This window comes from Clupea harengus, chromosome 23 (assembly GCF_900700415.2).
Source record: "Clupea harengus chromosome 23, Ch_v2.0.2, whole genome shotgun sequence".
Classification (NCBI taxonomy): domain Eukaryota; kingdom Metazoa; phylum Chordata; class Actinopteri; order Clupeiformes; family Clupeidae; genus Clupea; species Clupea harengus.
Genome location: NC_045174.1, coordinates 2,688,079 through 2,710,578, shown reverse-complemented (window position 1 = coordinate 2,710,578; position 22,500 = coordinate 2,688,079). Strand labels below are relative to the sequence as shown.

The following is a 22,500-nucleotide window of genomic DNA, read 5'->3' as shown; positions in this document are numbered from 1 at the left end:
TGTTTGATGAGCGCTCAGACTGCTCAGGCTGCCTCCCCAGCTGGCCCCAATCAGTCAGGCACAGTAACACCCGCAACAACAACAGGTGCAGGCCCGAGAGAGGGAGAGAGACATAGGGGGAGAGAGAGAGAGAGAGAGAGAGAGAGAGAGAGAGAGAGAGACATAGGGAGAGAGAGAGAGAAAGAAAGAAAGAAAGAGAGAGAGACATAGGGAAAGAGAGAGAGAAAGAGGGAGAGAGAAATAGTTGTGGCTTCGACAGCACCTGGAGTTTCCAGAAACATGGCTAAATGTGGCCAGGGAAGCACTTGAGGGTGGCTGATTTACATTTGCTTATTTCCCCTCTATTCTAACATTATCTACTAAGGAAAAAGGCTTTTAATACCTGTATGACAAATGTACATTTCATTACATTACATTAATTCGTTTGGCAGATGCTTTTATCCAAAGCGACTTACAAGTGAGGAATGACAATCATTCTTCAGTAAATTAGGAGACCTTGGAGAAAGAACTAAGCACTAAATCTATTCAATATGACAAAAGTGCAAGGAGATCAGCTAAAAAAGTGCACACTAAGTTAGGTGTGTTAAAGATGTCAGGAAAGGAGGTGCTCTCAGAAAAAGATTGAGGTGGTCATTCTGTGAGATGAATTCTGAGGCCTGAAACACGCCCTTTTCGATAGCCTTAGATAAAAAAAATGGAAGTATCGAGACCAGCAGGCTTGAGTGAAGGCTTTTTGAGAAGAGCCCAAGCCTGTTTGAATGCTGTTGGCATGTCTGGGTTGCGGGTGCTCTACTCTCAGTGAGAGGGCAGCGCATGGAGAGTGGTGGAACCCTTGAACCCTTAACCGGGGGAGAGTGGTGGAACCCTTGAACCCTTAACCGGGGGAGAGTGGTGGAATTTTAGTAAAGAAAGAGGCAAAGGTATCAGCTGAGAGGTTTGTATCTGGTGGAGGATTCAGAAGTGGTTAAAGTGTTTAAAGTGTTTTCAAGAAATAACTAATCAGACTAATACCCCTACACGCGTGCATAGTTACTTATTCTTTCATGAATTTAAAGATTAGAAATGGTCATTTTTGTATTTACCAAAGAGTGCCCAGGCTTTTTCCGGCAAACTTTTTTTAGCGTACGCATTTGTGACTGAGGCTTTCAACCATTCTGTTTCTTTTCTCTTTTGATTCAGTTTGTTCAGCGTAGAACCAGCGGTGGCCCAACTGCACCGCACTCAACCGCCACGTTGAGCTCCATTCCATCTTTATGAACAAGCCACCATATCATCGAGGAAGCAAGGCATTGAAATGAAAATGTCTGTTTGAATAACAGTCCATCAACCTGAGCCGGTGGAGAGAAGCAAAGACAGGACCTGAGACTCAATAGCCCGTCTCTCTCTCTCAGCACTCTCACACCCACAGCTTAGAGGTCTCATGTTCACAGAGCCTTGGCACCATACAGCTCTCCATCAGTGATGGCTCTAGGTGTGGGCGACGTGAGCGATAGCCTGGGGCACCGACGGACCGAAGATGAACAGATGGGTAATGGAGAGTACATCCCCCACACAAACACACACACACACACACACACACACACACACACACACCGACCCCTTCCTGGAACATAAAGTACAACAGAGAGAGAGAGAGAGAGGGGGCGACTGGGGCATCCACTGCCACCACTACATGTAATAGAGAGAGCAGAGCTACACTGTTCATCCTCATGGTCACGGGTCCATTAGCGCTGGTGAGTGGCGCCTGATGCTTTTACTGAGGGGGAAATAATCAATGGCCTACATGAGGCACCACCCACGCCTCTGACACGTCGGGTCATGATGGATAGAGTCCAGACCGGGGCGAAGGTGAAGAACAGACAGTGATGATGATGAATGGCGGAACCTTCCAGAGAGAGCAGGCTAATATGGATCGTGAGAGGAGGAGATCACAGTCCTCTTGGAGCTGGATGTTTATTTCTATTCATCTTATTTTCTATTTCTATTCATCTCTACTTTTATTCATCTCTACTTTTATTCATCTCTACTTTTCTGAACTCAATTACCGAGCCTGGTGTGCTGTGGATGGATGAGGAAGCAATCGTATGTGGTGGTACAAGCAAGACGAAATGTTCTTCTGTTCTGAAGAACGGCATAGACGTACAGCCAGCCAGACTGGCTGTCTGAAATTCCCCACCTGAATAAAGCGTCTGTTAGTTTCTATGAAGCTGACCTATGGCAACTCTTATCCCTTAGCAAAAGAGCGGTCAAGTGAGCCATGTCAGTTCACACTCTGACTGTTTCCTGAACATCAATTTTGCCCACATCTCAGGTGTTCCACATGTGTCCATGGAAACTCCAGTGGGTGAATATCAGCCTAAAATCAGGGTCTGAAACACCTATTTGGCTGGACAACTGCTCAGAGGGAGTGAAGGAGCGAGAGAGAGAGAGAGAGAGAGAGAGAGAGAGAACACTAGAAGGCTACTCCTCTGTCTGTGCCTCTTTCCACCATGTTTGTTTATGAAATCCTCAGTGAGTGAAAACCAGTCTGGCACCAGCCTGGCCCACCTCCCCCACCCCAGGTGAAGGGGTCCTCACCTGTAGTACTCTACGCGGGCGGTCTGGTTAGCGACCGCGGTCAGGTCGGGCAGCTCGTCCCAGTCGGGCAGGCCCAGCAGCTGCTTGATGATGCTGTCCGCCATCTGCTGCATGAACTGCAGCGTCTGCACGAAGTCGCCGCGCGCCGCGAAGATCTCGTCCAGCCGCGACAGATGCGTCGTCAGGCCGCTCTCCATGCTACCCATGGTGCCCGTCACCTGACAGGAGGGAGGAAGGGGGGCAGGGGAGGAGAAGAGGAAGAGAGATGGAGAGTGAGTGCGCCAGACATAAATACACACACATGTACAAAAACACACCCGGTCAGACAGACAGACAGACAGACAGACAGACAGCTCAAGATATACTTACTAGAATCTGGAGTTTATGAGTTCAGTTGGCTAAACTAGACAATGCATTGATCTGAAAATCATACAGGGAGCAGTACCAACTTTCATTTTCATTCTGAACCCCACCCTGTTCAATATTCACTGCTGATGAGCACAGAACAGGTGCTACAGCCTGCCTCTCTGGCTAGTGCCCAATATAGCATAAGTGTGACGGAGATTCTTAGGCCGACACTCTTCTAGACAAAGGACCACGAGGCGAATTGATGGAATCTCTGTAAGCACGCTTAAGTTGAAGAAGGGACCGGAGAGTTGAAGTCAGGTTTCTGGAGTTTATTTTCGCCGTGGAGACCCCCTCTCAGCTTGGTGCTCAGAGCAAGGCCTACCTGATAGCAGAATGTGTAGGCATTTATACATTTCAGTCAGGTAGAATACAATAGAAGAGGGGATGACCACACCCTTTAGGTGAGAGGAAGGGGGAGACAGTCAGTGTGTTTACATGATGGTATAATTCGAATCTTTGCTTAGTCGGACTATGCTTTCTTTCGAGGGTAGGTGCTATTATCCCAATATACATGGCAGTGAATAACTCGAATCATTGGCCGAAAGCATGTCATATCCGATACGATAGGTGGCGCTGTTTTCATTACAACTAGTGGTGATACAGCCATTTCCGCTTGACCTCTTCACCACTACCAACAACAACAGTTGATTGAGCATGAATCGCGTCTGTTCATCGGTCCAGAAATGCGTGTTGCCTCTTGGGTTGTCCATCGCGTTGTTTGTTTGTTTCTGCTGGGCCAACGTGTTTATAAGTTACATTATTCAAAAGTGAAAGATAAAAGGCGAGAGAAACGCATGCACATTCACACACACACGCGCGCAAATAATGGGTTACAGCCAAAACGCATTGCCCTTCTGCCAGTTGCATCAAATTGTTTTAGTACTTCTTCGCTGTCGATTTCCAAATCTGTGTGAATATTCATGAGAGCAAGTCCAGTCAGTCTTTTGTCAGTCATCGTACTTCTTAAGATATGTCTTGTACTGAATGACCGCTCAGCAGACGCTGTGGAAACGGGCAAATGTGCCGAACTTTCCAGGGCTTGATAAAGCTCACTGCATTTGGGCTGTAGCTCATTTAGCTGTTTCCAGCTCTATATCTGCATCGTCAACGCTGGGCATTAGTTGTCCGTACTCCGATTTTATAGTTTCCCCATTGTAATAAATATGCATTCATGATATTTTTCTATGACCGAGTTTGACAGGTATTGGTCAGGTAATAGCCGAGTGACAGCTGATTTGCTTTCTGATTTGACAGTACTTATTCGTGGGTTTTTTCAGCGCCAGATAACCGAACAGAACTTAACTCAGGCATGACATGACTAACAAGTGGTGGGAAATTAATATGAAAGTATTTGTTCGGTGAATTAGCGCGTTCTGTCCAAACAGTCGCAGTCAACGTTTTTGTCAACACTGGCACCACATAAGTATCGTAATTTGAACGTCCTTATACGTTTTTAAGGAGGGGTTGTAAAGGTACTCATATCTTCGGACCTCTTCTGTTATGTTTGTTCATAGTCAACAAGAATAAGCTTGTGAGACAGTCTGCAGGATATTCATAAAGTATGTTAGTATGTACAGTTGAGACAACGTATCGTCTCTTTCGTCTTCCGGGTCACGACCTGGCAGGGAGGGAGGGAGGAGGGCGGCGGGATCTCAAGCATGCGCAAAGACGCAAAGTCCAGTTCCTTATCCAATTCACCGTTACATGCCGCAATAGTCGAACTATCAACTGGATCGGATCGAGTTATCCAGGGGTGTTAGTCCGACTATGTGCGGTCCGACTACGATCCGACTAAGGTGCTTACATGAAACGGATAATGCGATTTCAGTCCGACTAAGGCAGTTATTCGAATCCATGTAACCACGGTCAGTGGGGGTGAGGGGTTCACCTATGGGGGGAGGGGGTGATACTATGGCACAAAGGGTCTTAGCAGGAAGGAGCCTATCTGGGGGGGGGAGGGTTCACAAGCCACTTGTTCAGGTCTCAGTGAAACAGACGGAGTACACATCCAAAATTAGTTGCAGATACAACATAAGGAGTTAATGTCTTACAACAACAGAATAGCAATATTTCCAGTTCCATCAGTCCCCTATATGAGCATTTATATGCTCACACAATAACCACCATGCAACAGCCAATCAGAGCAGGAAACATCAATATATGTTAAAGATACAAATGATACAGAACAACAGTAGAATAGCTATTTTGCAGTTCCATCAAGTGAATCACTCACTAGTGCCCAATATAGCATAAGTGAATCAGACTCAGTAGTGCACAATATAGCATAAGTGAATCAGACTCACTAGTGCACAATATAGCATAAGTGAATCAGACTCAGTAGTGCACAATATAGCATAAGTGAATCAGACTCACTAGTGCACAATATAGTGAATCAGACTCACTGTTGCACAATATAGCATATGTGAATCAGACTCACTAGTGCACAATATAGCATAAGTGAATCAGACTCACTAGTGCACAATATAGCATAAGTGAATCAGACTCACTAGTGCACAATATAGCATAAGTGAATCAGACTCACTAGTGCACAATATAGTGAATCAGACTCACTGTTGCACAATATAGCATAAGTGAATCAGACTCAGTAGTGCCCAATATAGCATAAGTGAATCAGACTCACTAGTGCACAATATAGTGAATCAGACTCACTGTTGCACAATATAGCATAAGTGAATCAGACTCACAAACAAGCCTGTTCACAAATAAGGTGCACAAACAAGACGCGTATGTATGCCTGTTTCACCACATATACTGCTGTGCATTGCAAGGGGTATCAAACAAAACAAGGCAGTAAGTAGGAGACAATTGCATTTCCTGTTGGTGTGGCCGCATGAAGTCAAATCCAACTGAATGAATAAATGCAATGCATATCAATTCATGTATCACATATACTGTATCAATGTATGTGTATCAATGTACAGTATATGAACCAGCATAAGGCAATATGCAGGACATGACTTCAAGTTCTGCTGGCCTGATTTGCTTTACTTGAGTCCAGCTGAATAAATGAAGACAATGTACATCAATGTACATCAATGTACATCAACCAAAATAAGGCAATAAGTCTGGAGGAAACGACTGCCCAGCAGAATGAATGAAGACAATGTAAATCGATTTGTATCACACATAGGTCTACCAATGTATATATCTACTGAAATAGGGTAGTCTGCCGGAGAAAAGTGGAGAGAGTGTGGCTGGTGTTTGTGCATTAATCACTGAAGACTGTGGCTGGAGGGCAGCGAGGCTGAACATGACAGGGGGATTTCAGACTTGACTGCCTGACTGACTGACTGCCTGACTGACGGCTTACTTACGGCCGGGCCAAAACATGGCTGCAGTCATCATGCACAATGCTCCCCATTCAAACGTCCTCTTGTGTTGGTGTGCTGCTGTTTAATCTGAGGGTACAGCATACCCACACGCAGGGGAAAATGAGAGAGCAGGGAAGCCTGAGCAGGCGTGTGTGTGTGTGTGTGTGTGTGTGTGTGTGTGTGTGTGTGTGTGTGTGTGTGTGTGCATGCGTGCACAGAGGTTATTTTCAATCTGCGGCCACTCGGGGGAAATGTTTAGGGAGTGCTTCCTCCCAACCCCCCTAACACACAAACACACACATGCACGCACGCACGCGCACACACACACACACACACACACACACACACACACAAACACACACGCTCATGAGTGGTTCAGCATGGCTATGGGTGTACACAAGCCTCAGAAGGAGCACTTATTTTGAAATGAAATAAATAAAAGATGACACGAGCGAATGGAAATAGTCCAGTGTCCACACTTGCCTGCTTGTTAGGCATTCAGTCCAATTGGTGGTTTCCCTTCCAAAACAACTTATCAGAGGCCTGTTATTTTGTGCTGTTTGGCTCCCAAAGGGTTGATATGTGTGCACTCACACATGGAAAGGGAATTACGGCTCATATTTTGGAAACATACTCATACGGAGAAAGGGGGGAGAGAAAGAGAAAGACAGAAAGAGAGAGAGAGTGACAAACAAATCAAAAAGTGATGAAGCAGTAGAATGCAGGCCCGTATGTGTCCCAGACCATGATTCCACTTCTCACACATTCCAACCTGGGGCATGACTGGGGCATGACTGGGGCATGACTGGGGGGGGGGTGACTGAACACAAGAGAGGCAGCATAGGAGCCACACACAGAGCACTGATCCTCTCGGCTGTGATCAACCTCATCCCCCTGATTTCCTGTTATTCATTTCAGGCTCTAACAGCCATGAGGGCCATCTATGTTCTCACTCACACACACGCACACACAGATACTGACACACACACACACACATGCACACACACACACATACTGACACACACACACACACACCCACACACACACACACACACACACAAAGAACACCTCAACAGAAGGTAATTCAATCCAGGGTTGCTGTATCCCCATCGCTCATCTATATTGATTTAGTCTGGCTCTGGGTCCATTCAATGCTGTTATCAGATCCAAGTGAAATGACTCCACTTCCCACTATCCCTCCCATCATAGCCCCCCCCCCCCCCCCCCCCCCCCCCCAACTCCCACTGGTTGGTTGCCAGAAATGATTTCACATCCTTATCCCCCTCCTTCTCACCCTCCCACCATCTCCCATATCTACACACACACACACACACACACACACACACACACACACACACACACACACACAGTCATTTCAGTCGCCTTGCAAAAACAAACTCGTCCATCATGAATCCTCGACCGCACTTTAAAATTACGACCCCGATATCTGCACGGCTGCAGCCCCGTAACCCACTCCGCCTCCGTTTCTATTTCCGTGGTCAGTAGTACACGACTACGACTGCTGTTTTTCCTTTTTTTGTACTTATTTATTTATTTTGCCTTCTTATCCTTCCAGCGTTTAGGGCTATAATTGATTGCCTGGGCTTTTTCTGGGTAGAAAGGCTCCTGAAAATTAAATTTGAATGGGGCAGCTCAGGCGTGAAATACTACACAGTTCTAAAGTGCACCACTCGGCCTGCCAGACCAGAAAAAAAGGGACTTTCTTCGTTTTCATTATTTTTTTCTCAAAGTCTTCAGGAGATGTGGGTCATGAAAAAAAAAATGCTGGAAAAAAAACTAATAGTGCTATATTTTGAGAGAGAAAAAGTCATAAAACTCATTCCAACCGGCATTTTTTTAATTTGAGGAATGTGATGATGGCAGATTTTCTTCTTGGGATCCCCAGGGAGGGTCTGTCTTCAGGAAGGCCAGAGAGAGAGAGAGAAAGTCAGGAGTGACGAAAGCTAATCAGCCTCTCAGCACAGCGGAGACAGAGAGATATGGAGTGAGGGATTCATAGAGAGAGCGGGGGATAGAGAGTGACAGGGATAAATACAAAGGAAGAGAGAAGGGCAGAGAGAGGGAGAGAGACAGAGACAGAGAGAGAGAGACAGAGAGAGAGAGAGAAAGAGGGGAAGTGAGGGAGGTAAATAAAGAGGGAGAGAGAGAAGGAGAGGAAGTGAAAGGGAGAGAGAGAGAGAGAGAGAGAGAGAGAGCAAAAAAGAGAGCGGGAGGGTTGGATTGGGTATAGTTGGGTTTATAGATGTCTCCATCGTTTCCCAAGTTTATTGTTACAGACTCTTTTACACAGGCGCATGCAAAGCGGTTGACACTGCAGGCACTTCATGTCACCCCATTTACGCTGGCTGAAATGGAGCTAGCATGTGTGGGTGTGTGCACTGGAGTGTGTCAGAGAGACAGAGTGTGTGAAAGAGAGCGGGAGAGAGACAGAGAAAGAGAAAGAGAAAGAAGTCAGAGAGACAGGCATAGCAACTGTGGACATACAGCTCACCTTGTCCTAACAACTAACATAACATACCATGGTCACCATGGGCAGGAGGGATAAATATACCTTCTCCTTGTGATGAGATGCAGCTTTCATCCCTATGGGGAACCATCGTGTGCTTTCTCTGAAATGGATGCCTAGGAATTACGGTTGGCGTCCCCTAAGAGATGGGAATGCCTTTGCCACTACTTTTACAGTAACAGCTCCTTTTCAACATCCCAGGGCATAACGGACTGCAAAGCAGTCTGCAGCAGTGTCATCATTCGGCACGGTGACAAACAGAGAGAGAGAGAGAGAGTCAGTGAGAGAGAGAGAGAGAGAGTTCACGGAGAGTGGGTTCACTACTTGGAACTGAACTTGGCAAAACACAATGGCTTTCAAAGTACTAGTCTGTCACTTTCACACACAAACTCAAACAAACTTTCTTCTTAGCCCCACCGAGGCACAGTCCGCAGGTTCAAAGTTCACAGGCTTACTCTGACTCATTCAACTTTTATTCCCCGAATGAGCCACTTCAAAACAGGAGGGCAAACAAGTCCATTAAAAGCCCATCATGAATGCACTGTGTCTACCACTTCCTCTGCACAAGCTCCAACCACACCAGACTCATGACAGGGAAAACACCATGTGAGCTGCTACCCTAAAAGATTTTTTGCATATGTGTGTGTGTGTGTGTGTGTGTGTATGTCTGCATATATGTATGTGTATGTGTGTGTGCACGTGCATGCGTAGGTCTGTGTATGTATGCCTGTATGTATGTGTGTGTGTGTGTGTGTGTGTGTGTGTGTGTGTGTGTGTGTGTCTGCATGTATGTGTGTGCGTGTGTGTGTGCGTGTGTGTGTGTGTGTGTGTGTCTGTGTGTGTGTGTCTGCATGTATGTGTGTGCGTGTGTGTCTGCATGTATGTGTGTGCGTGTGTGTGTGCGTGTGTGTGTGTGTGAGTGCATGTGTGTGTAGGTCTGTGTATGTATTTCTGTATGTGTGTGTGTGTGTGTGTGTGTGTGTGTGTGTGTGTGTGTGTGTGTATGAATATGTTTATGATTAAAGCGCTGGCTAAGGTCCAGGAGTCCCTCAGCGCGGTGGCGACACCATCGTACCCGCTAACTTTGACCTTCATGGATTTGCCAGAGTCGCAACGGCTGCCAAAATAAAAGCCCTCGCCTCCACGTCCCATATCTGCCCCATATCTGCCCCATATCTGCCCCAGCTCAGAGCCCCAGGCTCTTTTTTCACCCCACCAGGGGGGACCCAGGGATAGAATTGTATTTACATTACACAATTACATTCGCATGCTCGTAGGAGATGCTTAGATTGGCCGCATGTGTTATCCAAATGTCCTACTTCCTCCTCTCTCCATTTATGCTCTCAGTCCTGCATTGTTCTGATTAGGCAGAAAGGCAACAATCCTCCACCAAAGGTCTCCGCAGTCCTTGTAAAACACACACACGCTCAGGCTACGGTGGACGTGTTAAAATCACAGCTCATCTTCGGATCGAAACAGCAAGCTGTAGTCCTCCCATTCAGCTGTCGTATTTGGCACTTGCCGGTTGAGAGAGAAAGATCGGCACTGCCGTTTTTCTCTTTTCGGTGTGGGGGCTCATTGTTTCAGCAGGGAGCACAGTGGGAATGGTATGTGAACGAGGGGGGCGGACATGCTGGGCCTTTGCCATCCAAATGTACGCCCCCGCCCCCCATCCCCCCCGCCCCAAAAGAAAGAGAATAGAAGGCCTCCAAAACAAGCCGGATTGAGTCCGAGAGTCTGTTTAACTTCCGCTCTATAGACACTTTGAATGTATTTTTTTAGTGTCTGTGTGTGTCTCTGTCTGGGTACGTGTATCTGAGTACATGACTGTGTGTGTGTGTGTGGTGTGCGTGTGTGCGTGTGTGTGTGTGTGTGTCTGTGTGTGTGTGTATTTAGACTTCTCAACTTGACTGAACCATTGTCCAATCACTGGGAATCTGAGAGAAACCTCATCAGAAGGGCTCCAAAGCGTTTGTCCATTTCAGAGAGGCTGCCACTGAAGGCCTTTGTGTGCCAGGCTCCGTGGCTAATTCGGGGGGCTACACTACTGACTACTCACTACCCCTGCCAGCGTCTGACAGAGAGGGGCTTTGTGTCACTCAAAGACAATGCTTGTCAAACTATCCCAGCATGCTTTGCACAGCAGCACCTAAGCGCGCGCGCGCGCACACACACACTCCTCGGCATATAAACTCTGTGTGAGGACAATGTGTGGAAATTATAATGAGTTTTCCTCTGTTTCAATCCTTTTTACCCCAAAAATACCAATTACATGATTGTTTATAAATGCATTTCATTGTGTTATGAAATGCACAAGCTGATGACAACAATAGTAATTGCTTTTCAGGTCTTTTTCTCTTTGCATTCTTCCAAAACAATTCGAAGATTATTCCTTTAATTTGGTTGGGCGTAAGCATGATGAATAGCCCCGTGGAGGAGCCCATATGGTGTGTTTTTCCCCCAAGGTGAGGTGATGTGATTGGGCTATACCGCCGGCTCATCTGGGCCATGCTAATGGAGTCATTAGCGACGCTAGCACCCACCCAAATGGCCCTTGAGATTCTGATCAGGTAATCAGGGGAAGAAGCATGGCGCTCTCTCAAGGAGCCAGACACCCTGGCTTCCCCTCTCCTAACATTTAACAACTCGTGTGTGTGTGTGTGTGTGTCTGTGTGTGTGATGGGGGCAAGAGAGAGAGAGAGAGAGAGAGAGATAGAGTGAATGTGTGTGAGGCTGTCTGGGTTTGTTTTTGTGTGAGAAACATGTTTATGTGTTTGTGTATCCAGTTTGTATCGAGTTTTGTACCTGTGCATTTGTCCTTAAAATATGTGAAGCCTTGATGACCGTGTGTGTGTGTGTGTGTGTGTGTGTGTATCGATGTGCATGTGTGCATTTACCTCTTCATGCCTAAGTGTGTGTACCTATCTGACAGCGGTGTGTGTGTGTGGGGGGGGGGGGGAGATGAAGGGATAGGAGAAGAGGGAGAGGAAAAGGATGGGAAAGCAACTTCAGCTAAAAACCCTTTTAGCTGGTTTGAATCGTACCTCGTACCTCGCTCGTTCAAGGTGTCATGGCAAGGTCAGCTGTCTGTACCTCACCACCTTACCACAGGGGTGCCCCAAGGCTCGGTGATGGGACCACTTCTCTTTGCCATTTACACCACTTCGCTGGGCCCTATCATCCGCTCGCATGGTTTTTCCTATCATTGCTATGCCGATGATACTCAACTGTTTCTGTCTTTCCCTCCTGAGGACACCACTGTCTCAGCGCGGATCTCGGACTGTCTTGCTGATATATCCACATGGATGAAAAACCACCACCTTCAGCTGAACCTGGCCAAAACGGAACTGATGGTCTTTCCAGCCAAACAGGCCATCCACCACAACATCAGCATCAATATTGACTCCTTGTCTCTTGTTCCATCCAAAACAGCAAGAAACCTCGGGGTCATTATTGATGACCAACTGACTTTCATGGACCACATTGCCTCTGTCTCTAGGTCCTGCCGCTTTGCGCTATTCAACATCCGCAAAATCAGGCCGTACCTAACCCAGTATGCCACCCAGCTGCTGGTGCAAACCTTGGTGAATTCCCGCCTTGATTACTGCAACGCCCTCCTAACGGGCCTGCCGGCTTGCGTGGTGAAACCACTACAAATGATCCAGAACGCGGCGGCGCGTCTGGTGTTCAACCAACCGAAGAGGGCACACGTCACCCCGCTTCTTATTGACCTCCACTGGCTGCCTGTAGCTGCTCGCATTAAGTTCAAGTCACTTATGCTTGCCTACAGAGTGCTTGATGGTTCTGCTCCCACCTACCTAAATGCTCTTGTAAGGGCAAATGTTACACCCAGGATGCTGCGCTCTTCTAGTGAGCGTCGTTTGGCACTGCCGTCTGTGCAAGTACGGCAGTCCAGACTATTCTCATTTGTAGTTCCACGTTGGTGGAATGAACTACCCAGCACTACCAGAGCAGGGGCGTCCCTCTCTACCTTTAAGAAGCTTTTGAAGACCCAACTCTTCAGAGAGCACTTCCCGTCCTAACTGGCACTTCGACTAGTGCGTAACTTGCAATTACAGCAGTTACATTTCTGCACTTCTTTCTTTATTTTTTATTTCATTTTGTTATAGTTCTTATGTAAAGTAGTATTTATTTATTGTTACACCAGGTTCTATTGCTCGTAGCTTGAATATTCTCTCCCTTGTACGTCGCTTTGGACAAAAGCGTCTGCTAAATGACTAAATGTAAATGTAAAAATGTTAGCATCTCAGGGGTCTCTCAGTTTAGCATTTCATGTTGAAGCTAATGAAGTTCAACTCTGTGTACTTATGCAATGCAAATGCCTTTTGCACCATGCACACCCTCCGTGACCTTGAATTCACACACACACACACACACACACACACACACACACACACACCATTCCCCCCTGAACTGAGCCACGTTCTCTGTTTGCTGGTAGAACTTCCTCCACTCCACCACTATTCTGGTTTCCACCAGAAATTTAAACATGGAGGTCCTGTCTGTATCCTAGCCTTCATTTCTGGCTTTATGGGTTTTAAGGATGGCCCATTTGGCCTGCCCTACCAAGAACTTGGCCATCATATACCGCTCACGCCCATCCTGCCTGTACCCACAAGTGAACGCAAACACAGTTCATGAGAACATAAACCCCAGCTTCATCAATACCCTTCATCAATATCCTTCCCAGCTCCATCAATACCCTTCCCAGTACAGCAAATAAAGGTGCTAGCCTTGCACATTCACGGAAAGCATGAAACACGGTACCAGTAATGTTCCAAAAATGGCAAATAGGTGACACGCCCTCATTGTACAATTGTACAATGTAGCAACCTCCGCTGAAGGTCACCTGACCTTTTGGGCAATGGAGTCTTACAGAACGGCCTCCATGAGGGAGGCAGCACATCAGGTATTAAAAGGTGGGCCCTCTACTTTATGTCACGCCGTCCCTTCAGTCCCAGGTAATGTGCAACCTTCACTAGGGATGCACCGATACCGATACCAGTATCGGTGCCGATACTTCGTTAAAATACTCGTACTCGTACTCGTTTTGAATTGCCGATACCAAGCACCGATACCACTCATCAGTATTTCACTGCATCAAACTGGCCAGGCTATGCTGACACAAAATGTGATTTATTGTCCTACCTACCTCTCTACCAGACTAGTAAGTAGCTTATTTGCCGTCTTGTGTTGCATTTGCTTGATGTTTGACTGTGTTAGGAAAGTTTGTCATAGTGTCAAAGTATTTCAGTATACAGGTTTCGCTAAATTTAGCTGCTAGCATCTCGTTAGCGATTAGCAATTCCGTTATGCTGCCTTAACGGCGATTTGGGCTCATTTTAAGATAAATGACGACGACAGGAGTAAGGCACAGATGCACTGATGCTAGTGGCGCAAGACCGAAGTAACCAATCTTAACTGACGTCTTGCAAAAGAAAAAAACGCGCACGCACACACAGAGAGAGAGAGAGGTAGAGAGAAAGACTGTGCCACATAAGTTAAGTGATTGTTTGTGTACTTGAGCAGGAGATTCTTCTGATCCTTTTGTAACTGAAATGTGCTCTTGTGCTAATCCAGTAATAGTTCTGTTCACTTTTTGTTAAGCAGACTGTGTTGTTAACTATGCAGCAAATTGAATTGCCTTTATCTGGTTATATTTGCATTTTGTCTAATGTGATGATATTGTCTGTTTGAAGGCTTTTTTGTGTGTTAAAACCAGAAAGCTCTGTTTATTTTTGGCTTGGGATAGCCTTCTGTTAATTTTGTACCATAGGCTTGACATAATCTGCAGAGGATAAAATAAAATCTGCCTCCAAATGAATTGCACTTTCATGGAGACCAAATCTAAGAGGTATCGGTACTCGGTATCGGCAAGTACACAAATAAAAATACTCGTACTCGTATCGGTTTGTAAAAAAGTGGTATCGGTGCATCCCTAACCTTCACACAAGTTAAATAAAGCATCTTCTTTCCACCGGTATGGATACCAACCTAACTGACCTGAGTCCAAATCTGCTCTTGTATTAACGGAGTTCGCCACACCCCTCCAGACAGATCAAGTAGATCCACTAGTCTATTGATCCCTGATTCCACAAAACTATCCATTAATGAAGACCCCGCTGGATCTTACAGTGGATTACAAAAAAAAGACCTCTCTATTAAGAACACAGGCTTACCGAGGCGTCCTCCCCTAGAATTGAAAGAGCAAAAGGAATCCATGACACTATGTATGTATATATATATAAAGAGAGAGAGAGAGAGAGAGAGAGAGAGAGAGAAAGGGAGGGAGAAGAAGAGTGTGAGGTGATGTGATGTGATCAGCGAGATATCTAATCTCAATGAGAGAGATCACATGCAGCACCCACATCCAAATTAACATGAAGAAGAGAAGAGAGGGAAGGAGAGAGAGACAGGAGAGAGAGAGAGAGACAGGAGAGGGGAAGGAGAGAGAGACAGGAGAGAGAGAGGGGAGCGAGAGACAGGAGAGGGGAAGGAGAGAGAAAGGAGAGAGAGAGACGAGAGAGTGTAAGGTGATGTCATCAGTGAGACATCTAATCTTAACGAGCCGGAGGACGAAGCCCACGCACTCTGCGCTCCACATGTGCTCCGAGACGCCGCTCACATGTCTCTCGGAGCACTAATGAGATTCATAACACTGTTCTCACAAAACACGCCGCACAGTCTCTGAGGCTCGCTATCTGACACCGCCACACCGTCAACGGCACAAGCTGCGCGCCGCTATTGGTTTTGGCATCGGCGCGATCTGAGTCCGATCTGTTCCGATAAGGAGAACGACGCCTTCAAGGGAGTGTTATAGTTACAACAAAAGCAGTGCTATATATATATATATATATATATATATATAAAACCCTCTCTAATGACGTGACGAGGTGACGCCTAGGAGGCCCGTGGCATAATCACACACAGATGGGAAGCAATGACCGCTCTGAAGGACTTGAAGCATTTTTAGGAGGAAATTCCAGTCACTCAGCGTCCAGTCATTTATCTGAGGACTTACAACAAAGAGCAGACTGATTGATACTCCTACTGGACACTCCTCTGTGTGTGTGTGTGCATTCACATGACCCTTACAAGTCACTTACATGACATGAAGTATATTTAAACATACTGGAATATGGCCGTCTGTGTGTGTGTCCATGTATGTGTGTGTGTGTGTGTGTGTTTGTGTGTGCATGTATGTGTGTGTGAGTGTGTCGGTGCGTGTGCGTGTGCGTGTGTGTGTGTGTGTGTGTGTGTGTGTGTGTGTGTGTGTGTGTGTGTACGTCTGCTCTAATTTTCACAGCCCATTCACAAACACCTCCTCAGAACCATCCACACTATCATCACACCCAGACTCCCAGCCCCCCTCCTCCAGGCCACCAGGAGCACACCAGTGTCCCAGTCCAGCTCACCTCACCGCGTGGTAACCCCATGTATAGTCTGACAGGCTTCTCCATTGACTCATCACAGACAACACTCACAGAGAGAGAGGAGAGAGAGGGGGAGAACGAGTGTGTGTGTGTGTGTGTGTGTGTGTGCATGTGTGAGCGTGTGTCTGTGTGTGTGTGCACATGTGTGAATGTTTGTGAGCGTGTGTCTGTGTGTGTGTGTGTGTGTGTAAGGAAGAAAGAGGTATAAATAGCAGGACTCTCAGACAGGGAGGGCTCGAAGGTTACAGGGGGCCAACGGTCTGTGTCTGTGCTGATGGCCCTCCAGGGGCCCGGGGCAGGGGGAGGGTGGAGGTGGGTGGAGGTTGAGTGGCTCTGGGAGAGAGAGGAGGCACTTAAGAGCACACCATTGTGGTGAAGGGTCTGGAAAGTAATTTGTGACATTTTGCACCGAGGCCCCAGTGGACAGGATTTACCCCCCATTGACACAATACCTCCTCCCTCCTCCCCCCTCTCTTCTCCTCTCCTCTCCCATCTTGTCTTCCCCTTAGGCCTGTGTCCTCAAATCACCCCTACACACATACAGCAGTACTCTCTCTCTCCCTCTCTTTGGTCACAAGTACCAGATGACACACACACACACACACACACACACACACACACACAGTGTTTGTGACCAGTGTTTGAGAGTGTGTTTGTGTGTGTCGCTAACCGCTGTGATGGGCTGATGATTGCTTGCTGCTCCGGGCCACTTGCGACTTCTGTGTTGTCCAGCAATTAGTGGCTTGTGTGCGAGTCGCACTGGGAGAGTTGGTTTTGTTTCTGCTGAAACTATGCCCCACTCACAGCGGCCACAGACAGCACTGAGAACGGATCTGGCAACCATTCAGTGAGTGCCATCACCAGTGCACTCGCTACCATCTAAATGAAACCCATTGAAGGTCTTACAAAGGGAGTCGCTAACATACCACTGACTCATTTCCGTTGTACACACAGACACAATGTCAGAGGGCACCACTGTTGAGGATTCCTGAGATGGCTCAACCTCAACCTCAACATTCCCCATACTTGGAGCTTCCCTCTTGAGCTTTCGATCGAGTTATGTTTGTCCCACACCATCAGCCAGAGGTCCAAGCAGCATTGATCTTTCCTCAGGAAAAATGGCCTTCATTACCATTGAACACAACAGCATGCTAGAGAGATTTCTCCCATCCAATCAGAGTGAGCCTCTTGGGCTAATTGCACCATCTGGCTGGGAGCTGGACAAAGCACAGCTTGACACGCGAAGTGACACGAGCTCTCCATCCCAAGAAGACATCATGTGACCTGGTCGACTGTAAAGAGAAGGTCAACCCCAACAGACTCTGGCAGAAGCTACTTATCAAATGAAGCATTGACTGACCACGTCCACATCCAGTCAACAAGGGTTTCGGAATACATGGGAAAGCTTAACATGTAACTAGAACACATTATATGAGGTCTTTATTCAATGTTCTGGAAGCTCAGATGGAAGACTATGTGCTTCAAGTTGGTTTGAATAAAAGTAACTGCCAAATACAACAAATATACATGAATTACAAAAGCTATTTATAAAGTGGACAAAGCAGTAGCTGGTTATAAAGTCAAAGTAGCAGTAGCTAAAGGCTCCACTGAGTAGCATGGTGCTAGCGACTGCATAACTCTAAATACAAGGGGAGAATGAGGACGTGCTGAGTGACTAAATGTCAGTGGTGGATGTTCGATAGCATCTTCTATCAGAGAAGCAGGTCCCCCCCTGCATTTTGTTCTATTAATCTAGAGGCACTAATTAGTACAGTTCCTTACTAATTAGTACAGTTCCTTAGCCAGAAGGGTGGACTCATTTGTGAAACCAGTTGTCCAGACATGCTTGCATGCGATTGCTGAACCGTAAATTCCCTTGTTCAACTGTAAATGCTGCAGATTGAATGGCACATAATTAGTACCCCCATTGTTGTTTCACAGCACCAACAAGGTCCTCAAATCATGGCTTAGTCACGGCTGCATCCGACCACCTACCAGGTTGTCCACGCCGCCCAGCGTGTGGTTGGCATTGTACAAGGAGTAGGTCAGCTGGTACACTCCATCGTTGGTCTCGCTGTTGCCATAGAAACCCACTCCCACGGCAGCGCTGCAGACAAGGACAAAAAAAAAAAGAAGCACAAAGGTCAGGTTCAAGAGGTCGAGTAGAGGTCAACTCACCATCCCTGCCACACACACACACACACACCAAATACCTCTATCCTTCACCACATGTTATGTGAGTACTTATAGAGACCTTCACTTTGTGAAGTGCTGAGAGTGTTTCGCTATAAACAGTTTTGGTAGCCTTTGGTATATCATGACCAAAAGCAAGAGCAAGGTCCTCACACCAGCAAGGTCACGGGCTCAATACCCATGAAACACACATACTGGTAAGAGTGCATATCTGTACTGTTAGTCGCTTTGAATAAAAAGGACAAAAACGACGACAAGGATGCTCACGCAAAAGGTCAAGTGTCGCATCTCCCTGAGCCACTTAATGCAAAATATGAGATAGTGATAAAATATAGCATAGCATAGAATAGAACAGGATAAACAGCTATTGCAGGAATAAATAGATCGAAAATAGTCAGCACACACACACACACACACACACACACACACACACAGTTAACAGTACTAGCTTCCAGTGCAAATTATTATTCAGGTCCAAAGTGGCCCATGTAGTCAAAGTTCAGAGTTCTTGTATGGGGTTGTGTATGGGGTGGGGGAAGGGAAAACGGGAGGGGACGTTACAGGAGGAATTTTGTTTAACAGCCTGACCGCTTGAAAAAAAAAAGAAAAAAAACCTGGACGCCATTCTGGTTGTCCTTGCTCAGATAGACCTGTATCTTCTTCCTGAGGGCAGGAGGCCAAACAGGTGATGTGACTGTATGTGATGTGACTGCTCTCTGATTATGCTGATGCTGCTGATGTTTCTCAGTGTCATGGCGCCAGCAGCAGCAGCAGCAGCAGCAGAGGTGAGGCAACACCACCACCGACTACGTGACGGGGGAAGACTACAGACAGCCAGACAGCAGCCTTGGCTAACAAGACATGGCTAACAAGCATCAATCATAACTAACACACAACGTGAACACACACACACACACACACACACACACACACACACACACACACAACTTTCAGCTTTATTGTGTTTAAACTAAACAAACTCATGACTTTTTAACTCAACTCATCCAGATTGGTTCTTGACTACTTTTGACTGTTTTTGACAGAGAGTCTATTATTTAAAAGGACTTCGAGCTGAACAAAGAGTTCCACCCTGACAAATGTCACTAGATTTACTCTAATAAAAAAATGCACCATTGCTTACAATTACATCATCCGGTTAGACAGGCCAAAGTGGCAAGCCAGCGCCTACTGCATCGATGCAGCAAAACACAATGCAGTGTTTTACTGTAGCGCACCCACTGAAATAGACTGGGGTATGAACGTGTGCATGTGGCGTGTAGAGCCAAACGCTGTTGTATTTAAATATTCAGGTGAAGTCTATGTTCTCTATGCCCAGAGGACCTGGTCAGGAATAACATAAACACGAGCTTTAAGGTCATCTGGGCAGAACAATATGACTTCATGTGTCAGTCTATAGATTCACGATGAAATATTCAAACAATATTCAGTCTGACTGGAAGCACTTATTCATTATTTAAGTTTTTAGATTTTTTAAATCAAAGGGATACTAGCTATGATCTGTAATTTGTATGACATGCAGATGAATGATGGCAAACAGTTGTTACAAAAGATCCTAAAGTTTTCCAACAACACAACACAACTCGGCCCCTCAGGAAGAGTGCAGAGAAGGGGCTGAATAATGCGGTTAGAACAGTGAGGACGCCCAGACTCGTCACTTAAAGACCACATCCTTCTATCCAACACACTGTCCACTCGAACTAAAAGTAGCTGATTGATGGGAGACTTGTCCTGCAGAAAACACAGCACACTTCCATGTTTTTGCTCTGGTATGTGCAAATCAGGTCACTTCTCCATGAAGGTAAGAAAGCGTACAGAAAAATGACAAAGTAGTTCATTAGTATAATTATCATAAGATCATGAAAAAGATCCGGTGACACTATACTCGACTCCTCCATGTTAATGTGACATAACACTGTGACAAACATGTAATGAGAGGTGGCATAATTCCCATTAACATTAATCATGACAGTTAAGCCATAATGACATCGCCATGCTGCCATTCTCTGAAGTTGTCATGATAGCTTTTGTCAAGTTAGATGCTACAGCTGCCCATATCAAAAGCTGATAAGCTGTCATTGTATCACATATTACGAAAGACATCGTGGCAATAAGCAGCTATGGTGACATATTGTAAACAATCTGCCAGAAGCTGTCAGTATATGTGCCATGGATGTGTTTCTAAGATGATGGTGCTTGTCTTATGACGGAGAGGTCAAGTGAAGTGTTTCCTGTGGTTTCTCCACAGTTCCACCTCAGCTGGTTGAGTGTATGTAATAGGAGTGTATGTAATATGAGATTAATTAGAAGCATAAACCCCTTGCAATGAACGATCTTCTTTTCAAGGGCGTCCTTAACACAAATATACAGAAAACACAATACATGAAACAAATCAGCATAAATACACTCACACACACGCAGACACACACACCACACACACACACACACACACACACACACACACACACACGCTTCCACCCCCACATCAGCTGGTTCCATACAGTCAGTATACATACATACCCATACAAACATTAACACTAACATGCACCTACACATTCGTTTAATTCCAGTGTCTCAAGTGTAATTAGAAGCAAAAGCATGTTTCTTTGGGGGAGGTTTCCATCAGGGCAAAAAGGAGGAAGTGAAACCAACACCACATGAGCTCCCAACAAACCTCCCTAATTACCACATCTCTATTTCTGCTCTTTGTTTGCTATACACAAGAGTCTCTCTCTCTCTTTCTCTCTCACTTTCTCTTTCTCTCTCTTCTTTACCTCCTCTTTCTCTCCCTTATGTCTCTGTTATGCGGTCCTTTTCATAACTCCTGGAAAATAACCCTTGTTAGACATCATTATTAGCCATGTGTTCCCTCCACTGAAGCGCCACCCAGAAGGGGCCTGCTGGCAATGTTCCCTCTCACACACACACACACGCACGCACGCGCGCGCACATTAATGAAGATATGCAGACACAGTCTCACACCCACACAAAAACATGCGCATTTAAACTTGTGTATGCTGTACACGTACAAAATGGCTGTCCTCGCATCATCTTTGTGTGGTGGCGCCATGAGTCCCCTTACAACATATCCGAAGCTTTGGGTGTGTGTGTGTTTGAGGGAATGCATTCTTTAACTCACAGAGGCTATTGATGAAAATGTGCATCTGTACTGTGAGTCGCTTTGGATAGCAGTATCTGCTAAATAACTAAATATAAATGTAATGTATTAACTGTGAATTCATTAATAACTGAAAATCACTCAGGCATATATGATCTTCCAGACAAAAACATCTCATTCTACCCAGTTCCTCACGTCCTCTGATGACCTCTGTCCTCCTCCGCTTCCCTAAACTTCCCTAAACTCAGTAAACATCTCAGAGTCACATGAGAGACTGGACTACACTAAGACACACACGTGACACAGCCCATGTATGTTCCCCACGTAGACCTGAGGGAATAATAATGAGACATATACAGTAAAGGGCAGTGTTGGGCAACCGTGAGACTGGAACTGATCATCAAATGACATTAGAAGAAGGACAAGGACAAAAGCGGCCAATTTCTATCTGTTTTGTGCAATCTGTCAAGTGTGAGGACAACCAACTCCTCCATAGGACAATAACACAGCCACACATCATTGGAAATAATTTTCTGGTAAATTCCAATCACTTGTTTGTGTTTTTGCTTGAAGTGTTTCATCAAACTTTTATAAATGAAAAAAAAAACGAATCCACTGCAGCACGCACACTGTCTGTCTAGGACCGACTGAGTCTGTCTGTCAGCTTCACCCCCCCCCCCCCACCCACCCACCACCAGTCAACTAATGATGTCAGAACTCCATAGCACCAGCTGAGACATACCCACCCCCCCACCCGAACCCTCCATCTCACAGGCGGCAATCACTCTCCAGACATCCAATAAATCCTTACCATTCCTCTCATCTCACTCCACTACAGCCTTCTCTAATGGACCCCCCCCCCAAACTACACAC

General features: G+C 46.1%; 1 protein-coding gene across 2 annotated transcripts in view; it reads right to left on the bottom strand.

Annotated features, from left to right (window-relative positions):
- The window catches only part of ttyh2 (tweety family member 2), a 74,537-nt gene that overhangs the window by 25,010 nt on the left and 27,027 nt on the right, over positions 1–22,500 (bottom strand). For both annotated transcript variants that reach the window (XM_031561531.2, XM_012820021.3), the window contains exons 3-4: positions 18,294–18,405; positions 2,578–2,795 (exon numbers count right to left, since the gene is read on the bottom strand). In XM_031561531.2, coding sequence (XP_031417391.1) covers positions 2,578–2,795; positions 18,294–18,405 — 330 coding nt within the window. The remainder of the gene's footprint in view (positions 1–2,577; positions 2,796–18,293; positions 18,406–22,500) is intronic.